The sequence below is a fragment of the Magnolia sinica genome, chromosome 9 (genome assembly GCF_029962835.1).
Source record: "Magnolia sinica isolate HGM2019 chromosome 9, MsV1, whole genome shotgun sequence".
Taxonomy (NCBI): domain Eukaryota; kingdom Viridiplantae; phylum Streptophyta; class Magnoliopsida; order Magnoliales; family Magnoliaceae; genus Magnolia; species Magnolia sinica.
The window spans coordinates 1,804,839-1,820,194 of record NC_080581.1 but is presented as its reverse complement, the minus strand read 5'-3'; the positions used below and the strand labels follow the sequence as shown (position 1 = coordinate 1,820,194).

General features: G+C 39.4%; 1 protein-coding gene across 1 annotated transcript; it reads right to left on the bottom strand.

Annotated features, from left to right (window-relative positions):
- Window positions 1-351: 351 nt before the first annotated feature.
- Window positions 352-15,000, bottom strand: LOC131256617 (18S rRNA (guanine-N(7))-methyltransferase RID2). Its single transcript, XM_058257547.1, has 9 exons — window positions 14,728-15,000; window positions 13,702-13,777; window positions 12,144-12,227; window positions 11,993-12,048; window positions 9,511-9,567; window positions 6,147-6,196; window positions 5,901-6,053; window positions 1,538-1,670; window positions 352-908 (listed from the first exon to the last, which is right to left on the bottom strand). Exons 1-9 carry the CDS (start codon window positions 14,827-14,829, stop codon window positions 744-746), a joined length of 876 nt encoding a protein of 291 aa, XP_058113530.1. The 5' UTR covers window positions 14,830-15,000; the 3' UTR covers window positions 352-743.
- Between the last annotated feature and the right edge of the window lie 356 nt (window positions 15,001-15,356).

The window sequence follows — 15,356 nt, the reverse complement described above, 5'->3', positions numbered from 1 at the left end:
CATGGCCCACCTACTAAGTGGACCAAAAATCACGACGATCGGACAGTTCTTCTTCTTTTTTTTTTAAATAGGTTGTGAGTTCCATATTAGGATGGTTAGTACTGTACCATCAGTCTGACTTTCGGGCATTGACCCATCTGCGGGACCCACCAGATGAACCATTCAGATCTTGCAAGTGTTCAAGTCTACGAGATTTCGAGTTGCTGATAACTTGTAGCGAAGTTTTGCAATCTCGTGTTTCCCAAGAATCAAAACCAGGACGGCCATGTCGGCCAGTCATGTACAGATACAGTCAAAAAAGGCAGCCCTTAAACAAATGCAGACAAATCTATAAAATATTGTTGAGATATATACTATGAAATCATGGGGGTCTAATCAGAGCACAACATGCTAATTTGCTTATTTGGTGTCCTGCACTCAAATTGGACAACTTCCAATGACCTGGACCATCGGTCCAGTGGGCCCCACCATGGATGGACCACTGTGCACCATCAAGCAGATTTGACTATCCTACACATCAAGTTTGGTCATTGGTGACCTTTTCCCATCGAGTACTGACAGCAGTATTTTCTTCTACCATCCAAAGGGCAAAATTGTGTTTTGCAAAATGGGGAGAGAAAAAACAAAAACAATTTTTTGCCATTGGTATGATTCTACATGAACCAACATTTCCTAATAAAAAGAAAAATAATGTTTTACCAAAAAAAAATTGCCGCCAAATGACTTCACAAGTTGAGAATAGATCAGAAGCGAGACTTTCGTTTGCGGGCCGTGTATTTCGTATCAGGAGGCAGGCTATGCCCTTTTCTCCTCATCTGTTCCTTCTTCTTCAGCACCCATTCTCTCCCTTTCCCCTTCTTGTTTACTTTCATCTTTTTCCTTGGCCTATGCCTATCTGAAATAGTGACCTGTATACCGAAAGATTCGAGGTCATCACTAAAACCAAATAGAATAATTGCATAGCAAATCCAATGCCATAGAAGAAGCTAGGTAGATCCTTGTGTTGTGAAGCATAAAAATAGAAAGATACATCCATATGAGAGTGTTGGAAGATACTTTATGTTTAGATGTTAATTCTTCAAGTTCTATTAAGTCTGCATGAACCTCTATGCACCTTCCTGAGCAAGCCTTACACTGTGTGTGGGGCATCCGATCTGAGACATGCACCAGGTGAACCCTCCTGAGTAGATGAACTGGTGCCAAAATTAGGTCGATCCATTCATAAGATGGGTCACTCTAATGCAGACCACTGGCAAGTTACTTTAGCACATGTTTTTGTGCATTCATCCCACCTGTAGAGTTGGCCAGCCTAATTTTCCAGCCTGGTCATCCATATGGTGGACCATCCGCTGCATGGCTCAGATGTTACACATATATGCCAGGTGAACATGTTTGGTTGCATGTAGGCTCCACAAGGATTTTAATTCCATATTAAGGTAACAAAATGGGGGGGGAGGGGGGGATCTAATAACATGTTCCTTGCAGAAAATGAATATAAGCATCAATAAATGAAGCATTCCTCAAAGTGACAGCTTACAGTATGATTCTCTTCATCACTGCTATCATCGTCACTGCAACTCTCGCCTTCTTCACCTTTAGCCTTTGGAAGAGCCGTGCTTAGGGACGGTGGGCCACATGTGAGAACAAGGAAGTACTTCTTTGCCCGCGTACTGTCATAATCACAAAATTCTTGGGCTAATGAGTGATTAAAATTGTGAAAGGAACATACTAACAGTAAATCAATATGTTCTATATGCAAAGTCCCATAAACCAACATCTTGGGAACCTTTTAGCCAAGGGAGTTTCACTTGTCAGTTGTAGATGAAGACCAGTATACAAGCTCCGATTAATATGATCTCACAAAATAGGACACCAAAGCAGAACATATGTACACATACACACACATATATGTGTGTACGAGCGGGTATCTTCATCTCATCAAAGGAGAGAATATAAATAATAAAAATACCTGCATTCTGCAGGATCAAAAGAACTATAGCCATTGATTGTGGAATGAATATTCAGGCTTTTTAGCCCATGGGCAAGTCATTAGCAGATTTGGCTTTTTTTAAGTATCAATGAATGTGTATGACATTCAATAAAGCAAACAAGCTTCTATAAAGGGGAAAAATGAGTTGGGAGTTCTGACCAAGTCCACTATGTTATGAAGCTATAGGTACAGCTGTGATAGGCTCATGGCCTACCATAGGGCTCAACACCCACCGTAGGGCCCGGCATGTGTTGATTTTGGACTATATAGGGCCTAAGTATTAAGAACCACAATTTACTATTTGTGGAAGATATGAGGGCTGATTTAAAGATGTTATTGAAAATTTTGAGGATTATTTCCTAGATTTGCCTTTACTATTATTGTGTTTGTTGCCATATTAAGTAGATTACATTGATTTGATATTAATTATGCTTGATTTAAATCTTCAAAAAATTTACGATTGATTTAAAATCAATCTCTTAGTTGGGGGAATTCTCACTAAAATATTCATTCAAGTGTAATGAAAGGGGAGTTGGTGTAGGAGGTAGGCATTTGAAATTTTCTAAGTGTGAGTTTTCTTAAGTTTTGTAAGAAAATGTTTGATATTAATTAAGTTATTTCTCCCTCTCTGCTCAAATATTCTTGTAGGTGTAAACTTGTCTGTCTTTTTTGCAATTCAGGTGTCCAGATCTCATTGACTCGATAACTAGATTGCACCATTTTGGTATCAGAGTGGGTGATCATTGGGGGAAGGTCCCCATCAAGGTCTAATCAACAAGTGACCCCAGCTTACGAAGATGCTAATTATTCGAATCCTTTGAATGTTGGAACGTGATAGGTAATCCAGAGTTAAGGTAGAAATTCCAAAATTCCATGGTCAGTTGCATGTTAATGACTTCACCTATTGGCTAAGCAAGGTCAAAAAGGTGTTCGAGTATAGGAAAATCACAGACAATCAGAAGGTGAAGTTAGTAGCTATGAAATTTTATAGTCACGAGTTAGCATGATGGAATGATCTCCAAGCAGAATGAATCTTCTATGTCAATGAAATAAATCAGTGAATGAATACTGAGGAGTTTCATACATTGACATTACGGTCAGGGTTCCATGAGTATGAAGATCAAAAGATTTCAAAATATCTTAATGATCTTAACCCGAGCATCAGAAATGAACCGACTTTCAAAGATGTATTTTAGATGTCTGATGTATATGCACTTAAAGTTGATGGGATAATTAATTGGGGAGTTGGGAGACAATTCAGTACCCTACCAAGATCGTCATCGATGACAGGGCAACATACTTCCCGCATTAGGCAACCACAAGACCTCTTATAGGTCGAGGAATGATAAGCCAACGTCTAACAACAAAGTCAAACCCCAACCCAGTAAGAGGTGGTTATGGATGAGGGACTAGTTTGCCTAAGACAAGGCAACACAATACTCCTTTCATGTGCTTCAACTGTGGGCAACCAAGACATTGTTCTTTTCACTAACCTCAACATCAGTCCATGATTAAAGTGAATTTGGCCAAGGAAGGAGAATATGTTGAAGACACTCCCCACTGCATGTAAATGAAAGCTAAATATGACACAATCTGAAAAACATCCATACAAGGATGGGGCACATATTGGGGAAGATGTAGCAAATGCATATGGTGATAGAGGTGAGTTATTGGTTATCCCAAGGACTCTGCTATTGACACCTGTAATTGATAAGGGACGATTGTTATGACACTACCTTCTACACCACTTGCACTTTTGGTGGAATGTGTGCACAATTTTGGTTTTGACGGAAGGAGCCATGGGAACATTGTCTCACAAGATATGGTAGATAAATTAAACCTCCAAGAACATAAGCATCCATGCCCGTACCAGATTCGTTCGTTCAAAAAACAGAGAAAAGTTTTTTTTTTTGTCAACTCCACGTGCTTAATTTCCTTCTCTATTGGATCTAAGTGCACAGATGATATGTGATGGGATGGGATGCATGCCACATTTTGTTAGAGAGACTGTTGTTTTGGGATCAAGATATGATGTATTTAACTCGGGTTAACACTTATTCCTTTATCAAGGATAGTGTTGATATCACATTGCACCCAATAAAACATCTTCCAACGCCCAAATCTGATAGAGAGGAAGCCATAAATCCTTCAATGTAGAAAAGATAGAAAAAGAATAGCAATTGACATCATGTATGTCTTGGTTAGTAAACGTGAAGTCAAGGTATTGAAAAATGGCTATGCAATGACCATAAGCTAAAGGTAACAGTGGCCACCGTTATGCATTACGAGGTTAACGACCGTTATAGAAAAATGACAGGTTACAGCCCATTTCGTACCATTACAGAATACTTTGGACGAAGAAACACAATCAGATGTTCTGCCTCCCATTGAGGAGCACCTTTGTGAATATCAAGACTTGGTGCCTTAAAAACTCCCAGATGGACTTCCTCTTATGAGGAACATTCGGCATCATATGATTTGGCACTAGGTTCGACTCTTATGAGGAACATTCAGCATCATATTGATTTAGCAATACGGACGAACATCCCGAATCTTGCACATTACTGAATGAGTCAAACCAAAGAAGTCGAACTCCTATTGATTGAATGGTCCTACATAAAGAAATTCAAAAGAAGAAAGAGAGGGAAGAAAATGAAGGAAGAAGTTGAACAAGTGCTGAAAGTGAAGACTATTCTCAAGAGGCCAATATAAGCACTACTTTTTGAAATGGAAGAAGAAGCCATATTCTGAACGCACATGGATCACAGTGACAAATTAAAAAGATTGGATCAGGACATCTGCACTTGTATGAAGCATCCAACTTGTTGGAGTGGAGTTCTTTCCAACCTAGGGGGAATCATGTAGGCCCACGGCCCACCATAGAACCCAGCATGATGTAGGCCCATGGCCCACCATTGGGCACGACATGTGTGTGCCGATTTTGGACTATTTGGGCCCTAAATATTAAGAATTGTAATTACCATTTGTGAAACATATGAGGGCTGATTTAAAGATGTGATTGAAGATTTTGATGATTATTTCCTAGATTTTCTTTTACTATTGTTATGCTTGTTGCCATCTTAGGTAGATTTTTTTCCTAAGTCTTGCAAGAAGTTTGATATCCAAAAAAAAAAAAAAAAAAAGATAAATAAAAAAATAAAAATTTGAATGATTACAGAATTTTATTAAGAAAGAAAAACAGAGGCCAAAACAAAAGTAGAAACAAGGGAGACACCGAGCATGTGGCCCAAATAAAGTTATTTCTCCGTCTCTACTCAAATATTCTTGTGGATGTACTCTTGTCCATTTCTTTGCGATTCAGGTGTCGAGATCTCATAGACTCGATAACCGGGTTGCACCAAACTGTTAGAATCCGAGTCCTACACAAGTATGGACTATGGAGCGTCGGTTAGGGAAACCCCAAAAAATAGGATTCATGGATTCGAAGGTATATATTTATCAGTTCTAGAAAATAAATCTCTTTACATTATTAGAGTTACAATGGCTTATACAGTGGGAACTTCAATGGGTCATATAAATGTAATTCATGATTCCCACTAGAAACAAACACTAAAATTAAGGTAATTGTAACTTCATGGTATGTGAAATTCAAATAAAACTGAATGAAATGAGATAGCATTGTCATGTCCAGACGATAATGTCAGAATCGCAACAAATTCGACATGGGTACTTCACCCCTTAGAACAATCCACTCAACATAGAAAATGTTACAGTAACCTGAAATGGGCAGCCTTCACTCGTGTATTCACAATTTAGCCAGGTCATGCACATACTACCGTAATTGCTACTAACTGTAGGTATTCCATACAAACAAGCAGCTTTATGGTGATTTATATAGAAGGACAGAAGACGACTTTGAGACTGCTGAAAATAAATCTATGCAATATACCTATGAGGGAAGTCAACAACCACGCCACCTGCAAATCCAGAACGCATTGCAGAAGTAGTTATCATCTCAAGCTGGGCTTCATTTTCAGGATACAGCTGCAAAACTGCTCTGGCTCCCCTCGTCAGGCATCTATATAGAGATCCAAAGAAAGCCCTGCAAAGAGGGTTGGCAAAAGTCAACATACAATCACCCAAAAGACATCCAATAAACAAAACCATTGCAGGATAGGCATTTTTTAATACGCACTTTAACCTCAATCTGGGCTCATTGGAAGCCTTGTCGGCATTGCATAACCACTGCTCCACCCAAAAAAGAAAAGAGTATCAAATCCATAGAGCCAAATACATTGAAACACATCTATAATGTTCCATCATCATATGCATACACATGGCAATACATACAAAGAAATTTTCTCCTAGGAACCGTTTCTCACAATAACTTGTGAGAAACCTCTGAGAACTCATACCACATAATGTGTATATGCAATCCAGGCCATATAGATCCTTCATGGCTTGGGCAAAAAACACGCCGTTTTGCAACTCAAGTGGGCCCCAATGAAAATCACGAGTGGACATCCCCTCCCACTTTTCTATGGCCCATCTGATTTTTGGATCAAGCTGGTTTCTGGACTGATGCAAGTTGATTTGGACCCACAATCCATGGGCAAGGCCCAATCCCATTAAGCCCAAGCCCAACAATTGGCCCATGAATAAGGAGGCCCAAGCCTCCTATTTAGGTAGTTAGCTAGCGAAATCAATTAGCTAGCTAAGAATAATCTAGTAGTCAAACATTTTTAATGTATTCTTATATCTTTTTATCTATTTTTATAATAAATCAGTTGTTGTCAATGACATTATATATTTTTCCTTATATGTACGTTTCAAAATCCCTTATAAAAGGGCCTAAGATGAGTAGCATGAAGGCACATTTGAATTGAATCAAAATCTCTTGAATTGTTTTCTTCTAATTGTTTGTGTCTCGTGCTTAAGATTGAAGGTGCCTACACTTAGGTGGATCCTTCCTATCAACCGGTTGCGCCAGTTTGGTATCAGAGCGGGTTCCAACGACTGGGTTGAAGTCTTGGATCAACAACAATCTCGATATTATTGTTTTCAAGTTCTTTAATCATAAAATTCTGCATATTTTTCTTATTTACTTCATTGCATCCATTCATCCTACCCCCATTCACCTTTTCCTTTTTTCTTTTACAAAACCCAAAAGTACAATTTACAGGGGGAAATTCTACCGAAATTTTTTAGCCATCTACCTCCAAATTCGCATCCGACCTGATGATGAATGAAAGACAGCATTTAAGACGAAAGACAGCCACTACGAGTGGCTAGTTATGTCATTCGGTCTCACAAATGTGCCTAGCACTTTCACGCGCGTCATGACGTAGTTGTTACGCCCTTTTATTGGTAAGTTTTTGTTGTATATTTTAACGACATTCTTATCTATAGTACGTCAAGAAAGGAGGACATCAATCACCTAAGTCTTATCTTCAAAGTCCTTCGTCGCGAGCGCTTCTACATCAACTTTAAAAAGTGTACCTTAATGAGTGCATTAGTGGTTTTTCGTAGGGTACATTGTCTCGTCACAAGGTGTAGAGGTGAACCCCGCTAAGGTGAAAACCATAGTTAATTGGTCAACACCTACGACTATCTCTAAAGTTCATAGTTTTCATGGCCTCGCTACATTTTATAGACATTTTGTGCGGAACTTCAACAGCATCATGACCCCAATCACCAATTGTATGAAACAAAGGGAGTTTCGTTATACAAGTGCAGCAACACGAGTGTTTGATAGGATCAAACGACAGATGACCGAAGCCCCAGTATTGCGCCTTCCAGACTTTAAGAAGGTATTTGAGGTGAGTTGTGACGCCTCTAATGTCCCCATTGGTGTTATCAGTCAGGAGGGCCATCCAACAGCTTTCTTCAGCGAAAAACTCTCCGATACCAAACCAGCGCAGCCGGCTAATGGGAATGATCCACCCAAGCGTAAGCACCTTCAATCTTAAGCACGAGACAAACAAATAGAAGAAAACAATTCAAGAGATTTTGATTCAATTCAAATGTGCCTTCATACTACTCATCTCAGGCCCTTATATAGGCTTTTGAAACGTATATATAAGGAAAAAATATATAATGTCATTGACAACTAATAACTTATTACAAATATGAAAAATAGATAAAAAGATATAAGAATGCATTAAAAATGTTTGAATTCTTAGCTAGCTGATTGATTTCGCTAACTAACTACCTAAATAGGAGGCTTAGGCCTCCTTGTTGGTAGGCCAACTGTTGGGCTTGGGCTTAATGGGCTTGCACATGGCCCATGGATCATGGGCCCAAATCAGCCTGCATCATGGGCCTAGGAGTTTCATAAGGTAACTCATCTAGTGGGGCAGATTGGATTTGGTGCACACATCACGTGGAATGAGTTCTCAAAGGGTTCTCACGAGAAAACCGGTTCCCAAGAGAAATTTTCTCATACATATCCGTGCATATATCTTTGTGTGTATATATGCATATATCTATATCAATACAAACACACACGTGTGTGTGTGTGTGTGTGTGTTGAGTGTCAGCAACCACTCAATAATTTAGTAAAGAGCATACTAGCATCTGGGAATGGCTTCAATAGCATGGTTCTGTATTTAAAGAGAAATATGCTCAAGTTGTAGCACAACCTATGTACTATGGTGCAGGAGCAGGTTGCATCAGCATGCCAAAGGCCGATACTGAAACAACAGTATACTGTAGATATACAGAAATTGTGCAAAAGAAATGCTTTCTAAAGCTTAATATGGATTCTAGTAAAGGGTAACAAGCTCCCTCAGGCATTGGCCATTTTCTGATACGAATGTCCCAAAATTCAAGCCCCTCCTTAAATAGCCCGAACTTACAATTCAATCTCCATTATCTTTCTGAAGTACTGTATCCCTTATCTCTCTTTTGATTGACTGAATTTCATTCCCATTGACAATTTGAAGGTAAAAACATCCATCTAGCATGATGTTTTGAGAACCCCAACAGATTTTTTATTTTATTTTTGCACAATAGAATTAAGCTAACCAAAAGTAATTATCATATTGTAAACTGACCAAGTTAACAGTGACATCAGAGCATAAAGGACCTGTTACTGACATAGGAAAACATTTCTCACAAGAATAACTGGACTGCTACAGTATGCGTGGACGCTTAAACGCAGACCAAGGAAACTAGCAGACACCTATGCATAGCCAAGGTCCCTGATTATATTGATTTAAAAATTAAAATAAAATAAAAAAAGATTGCCTACATCATGGAGTACAATGAGAACGGTTGCTTGAAACCAGCATTTAAGTAGAGTATGAATATCCAATACTACCAACTATTTCTGATATTTGACAATCGAAAACTATCAAGCACAGGATACCGGGGATGAACCAGATTGACTGCATTTGGGGGAAAAAAAACAACAACGATACCTAGCACAAGAAATCAGGAATACTGCATTAATAACAAGGTAAATAACCACAATTTCCTCTACAGCATTTCTAAAGGTGGTAAAACACCAAAGTCACAAGTCAGTTGGCCTAACGGAAATGTATAAGCAAACTGCTAACCTGAACTGCAGAGATACTTATGGCACCATCAACAACGCCAGGTCGCAAGCCTAAACCCTGGGTCATTCAATCACAAAAATTAGGTTGGCACTGCCCAAAAAACAGCAAATGCTAGTAAAACAGATTTGCCAGATAATTGTGCATATTTCAGATAGATCTGTTATAAATGAAATCACAAAAACTGCATATGATAATCACTTCAAAGATATACACGTGAACTTAATGTAAAAGATTCTCCTCTTTGTTGATGGTCAATATAATATACAAGGTTCTCCAGGCAAATGAATAGTTATGTATGCATCTATTGCATCAATATAGAAGTAACCACCCTAAGAGAAAGCAATGGACTCTCCAGTCTCACCCATGATCTGCAAACTAATTCAATGAATTGATTAGCATGTCCAAACCTTTTCTCCATTAATTTCTTGCTAAAAAGGTGAACCGTAAATCATGGGAGCCAACTGAGCAAGGAACGGGCAGCTATGGGATAACCTGTTTTCGGTTCAAGAAAAAAGCAACCTATGTTGACATATCTCCCTGATGCAAGACGGATGGCCTAAACTAGGATGATGTAAATAAATAAATTAACAACTTACCAGAGTAAATCAAAGCATAAAATAAAGCTAATCTACCAAAAATTTAGAGAAAGCAAATATTCAATTAAGCTCAAGTTTAAGACCACATCACAATCCCACAAAATAGATCGTTAAGGTTATTGATCGGACATGGGCCAATGGAAGGTAGAACTGGATTCGGGGATTCACTCACGGTTTGCTAGGGTTTGAATGGATTAGGCTTTGGGGTTTGGAAATCAAGAAATTGAGAATTTAGGATTTTATAAAAGGCTAGGGTTAGGGTTAGGGTTAAGGGTTAGAATTTTATAAAAAAGAGAAGAAGAGAAATGAAAAATGGAGGGGAGGCCGTTCGGTTGTATAGATGTTGTATGGACAGGTCCGTGTAGTGTACGATCACATCCATACAGTTGTCTGGACAGTGTGGTGGAGCTAGGTTGGTTTGGTTGGTGATGAGTTGGGTTGATGATGATGATGGAGTTAGGGTTTGAGAAGAAAGAGAAAAAGAATATATTCAATGGAAAAGGAAGGTTTGAGAGAAGAAAAAATACATTGATATGAATAAGAAAGATAACTTATCACTCAAATGGCTTCACACCAAATTCCATTCACAGGAAGTTTTCTTGCTCAAAAGAAGCAATGTAGAGAAATTCCATTCAATATGTCCATAATCTCAAGTCTCAAACAAGTATATATAAGAAAACCTAAGCAAACCCTAAGTCTAAAACTATTCTTAACCGTCTAAATCTATTAACGGTCAAGATCAAAACATAAAAATCTAATAACCTAAAATAAAACTGAAAAATAAAGCAAAAATAAAGATGTGTCACACCACACGGCACAAGGATGATCTCCAACGTACAATAGGTACACGTGATCAACGGCCTGGATGGGTGTGGTCCAATGTGTCCTTGGCTCGGATGTGCAGATTAGAGTATCTGTAAACCTAAACCCGAGTATCCTAACATATCCAACAATCCGGATCACCAAACTGATGTGTCCAAGATACTCAATGGCATGGTCTAACATTTGTAACGTCCAAATGTGGTCTAGGTCAGGCTACGTGACATCCAAACGGTCCAAAGATGTATCAATCAGTTCCAAATAAGCAATCGACATGCATCTTCCAAGTGTGGGGTCTTCAAAAATGCATAACCATGCATGTGGGGTCTTTAACACGGCTAAGAGCTCGAATTGGGTCCATTGGGCCCCATGTAATTATCATCCAACCGTAATGAAATTGGGGTTTCATTACGGTTGGGGCCTCGGCTCTCCTCCTCCTCGTGTAGGTGCTCGAATGCCCTCATCAAAACATCAGAAATCCAAATATAAAATCGACTAGTTGCAATTATCTCTCAAATCTGTCTCCTGACAGAGCATGTAGGAAAAATGGTGCAACCACTAGACCCAACTTTATATATAAATTGTAAAACATTTTTCTTTAAAACAGTGAACGGTGTGCAGCTTACAATCCGATGGAATGTACCATATGCATCCATACTTCAGCACCAACCTTCCAATTTTTTTTTCAATGTAGGAAAAGGGGGTTTCATTTACTCAAGCCTTGGGTCCCTATCCTTGTTAAGGAAAGATAGCATCATGTTGAAGGGCATTCTTCCCAGATATAAAGCTCATGCCCACGCTCCCGAAGTAGTCTGCTTCTCTCTTTCCTTCAGCTAAGACGCATAAATATCCAAGGTTCCAAGCCTCCCCACTAGCAAGCAAGTTATCAATTTTCACTAAGATAAGTAACCATTGATTAATGGGTTTCACATTTTTTCTAAACTACGATCACAATATACAGGTAAGTCCTTTGTTAGTGAATCCTATCCATTATTTCACGTTGTAGTTCCCAACAACAAAACAATCACATACACAGGGAAGTATGATTTCCAACTTAAAAAGGATACCTGACCCATGTCTGCAAGCAAAAGATCACCTTCCACTTCCCGCTCCAAGGCAACATCTGAGGTGAAATGATCATTGATAAAGATAGCAAAGGAATGGAATTAGCACGCTATCCACTTTAGATTATATGCAAAACCAGTGGTGTTCACATACCAAGCATCGATTGCGAGATATCTAGGCCAATCCAATGGTGCCCATTCTCAGAGAGTGTCTCCCCACTAAGTCCTGACCCACAACCTACATAAGTAAGCAAGAAAAAGTGGTCACATAACAACCCTCCAATATCCTCCCTTAAATAAGATAAAAGAAACATAACGAGTTTGGTTCAAGGGGAAAGCCATTAACAAAATATCCGGTATCAAGATTTAAAAACTTGAAGCCCAAGTCAAGCAAAATGAGGTATGAATCAACAAAACTCAGTTCACTACCAAAACAAAATTTTCTAGTTTAAAAACCTTGATCTGAATTTTTCTTTACTAATACTTCAAAATTTTCACGTGGCCTATAAATTTGTTGTGGGTTTAAACAAAGGAGTGTGCCAACCTGACTCGCATAGGCACATAGAGAACCTGATTTGCAATAACTGAGGGCACTACTTGGGACAAACATGCATAAGATCCACCTCGTCCATCAGGTGTGCCACCACATTTTGACCATGGATCCTAAAAATTAATTGGATCTAATAAGAGAGATGGGTCATACCCTAATGAACAGTGTGAAAGCATGCTTAAAAACCTTTAAAGCCATGTGGTATGGCGATTTTAATGTTGGGACTTCCCATCTTAATAATTTTCCATGTTGTATCCCACCTGAGTGTTGAATTAGCCTCTTTTCGGGCCCCAGTCCAAACACAGCACAGCAAACTTCATGGACGGGGTGGATCTCATCAAAGCCAACCCCCCAACCAAAAAAAGAAGAGTACAAAAGTTTCATGGGAGACTGGACGTAGTTCATTCGACTCATCAAATGCTTTGCGTACTCAAAATGAGTTTTCAAACAATGTTAGCACTTCACGACTGCAACTATTGGACCCGGATCCGAGCATAATCCTCTCATGAAATTCAATGCTCGGCCTTTCCTTAGGATTGAAATGGCTGGCTTGTGTTTATTGATCTTCCTCATTTCGGTGGGCACTTGTAGATGTAGGGCCACTTTTAATTCATCCGTAACATTCATCCAGTGAGCTGCGTAGCTGATGCACAATACTGCACAAAACTCTCCACTAAAACAAGCCTAGCCATTCAAAAATTAAGCTGCAAATAGACAACTAAAAAAGAAAATACAGCCAATGGTCCTATGATCAGGAAGAAGTCTACCATTCAGGTGGCTGTAATGGTTGAGTGAGGAGATATATGGACCATAATCAATCCATGGTGGGAGCCATCATATGAACGACAAGGGTCATGGAAAGATGGTCCCAACCTGTACAAAATGCTGGCCAAACGAAATGTTGAGCATTGCATACCTTTTCATTGTACTATAAAGGATGGAATAATGTGCCTCTGTACCACCCATGATCTGTACCATGACCATGACCACAAACACGATTTCCAAAATTGGCAATCCCGATTATAAAAGGACGAAAATAGCAATCAGTATCTAAATCAACCGATTCAAACAATTGAGAGAGTGATGGATCTCCCACTCTACCCACATTCGAATCCGAAAGAAAGAGAAGGCGAGAGAGGGAGAGAGAGCTCTAGTGATTCACCTATATCAAGTAGAACTCTAGGAATCCCATCATCTGGCAAAGCAAGAAGCTCCAATGCTCTCTCCGTAAGCTTCGCCTTTAAGAAACAAAAAACACAATTTACAAATTAAGAAAGGAGGCATAATAAAAATCGCATCCCCAAAAAAAAGGGGGGGGGGGGGGGTGGGGGAATTGGTATTTCCAACTTAAAAATCGTTACTTTCACTCTCCACAAGGGTAATTTTGCAATTTCAAACTTCTTTATAAATACATGATAGAAAAACAATACCATGACTAATTACCTCTTTAGAGATGAAAATTAAGGCCGGATCCACTACAAAGCTTTTTAAGTTAAGCTTGACCTACAACACGATGTGTGGGGTCCACCGTCACATATACATGACATCCACTCCATCCATCATGTGCACCCTTCAGGTTCTCCGTGCTACCCAAAAATCAGGGCAACCCAATACTCAAGTGTGCAACACCACATGGAACAGTTGGGACGACTACACCCACCATTAAAAACCTTCCAGATTGTATGTAGAACCCACCATGTTTTGTATATGCCATCCAATCCATTCAGAAAATGTGCCCCACTAGGATGACTAGACAACCCAAAAATTCACCATTCCCAAACTCAGGCCACGTGATTTTAGAATGTCTTAGGCATGATTTCACTACAAAGTTTCATAGCAGGTCCGGCCTTAAGAAAATATCCAATTTCAGAAACTGAAACTACATCACTCCCCAAAAAGGAGGAGAAATGCAACTTCAGTTTGTGGAATTGATATGTACACCAAACCTTTTCATAGCTACAGCTACATACCGAGATTTTTGGTGATCCAACGGTACAATTCTATCTAACCGTAACACCAAAATGTAGAATAAGGGAGTCTCAATCAAAAGAAAAAAAAAAAAAAAGAGCTGAAACTAGCATTTTTTTTTTTTCCACACATTGATAGAGAGAGAGAGAGAGTGGGGAAAAAGGAATTAAAGCATATACACAGAAACCATTTGCAGTAGAACGGAATCAATGAAATTCACCTGAATTTCGATTATACGTGATGAAGTGGTGTATTTCCGAGCTTCCTCTTCGTTGTAGAAGAACTCCGGAGGGGCTTTAAGCTCCGGCCTTGACGACGGCATTGTTACTAGAAAATCGTGATGTTTTTGGATTCGAATTGAAAAGGATTGCGATTTATCAGAAACCCAAAAGCCTAAAAAACGAACATATAAATTGGGTTTTATCAGAGAGACTACAGAGAAGATGAAAGAAAGAGAGAAGTTGAAAGGGTTAGGGTTTTAGAAGTTCTGGCGAGTTGCGGGCGCCGCGCCGGACAGGAAGTTGATGCGGTCGGAAGTTAGTTAGGGCCCACAGAAATGTCCGTGAAAAATCCTCCCCGTCCATCAGTTTCTCCGGATGATATTAGGGAATCTTCCAAAAAATGAAGTAGATCCAAAACTCTAAGTGGACCACACTACAGGAAACAGTGGGGGTGGAACGCCCACAGTCAAAACCTTCATGGCGCCACAGATGTTTGGATCAGGCTAGTATTGGTTTTTTCAGTTCCACCCGGTTGGAATGACCTTATGAACGGTTTTGATGGCATATAAACATTATGATGGCCATGGTACAGTTTCAATGGTGGGTGCGTGGTCCACTTGATTTTTGG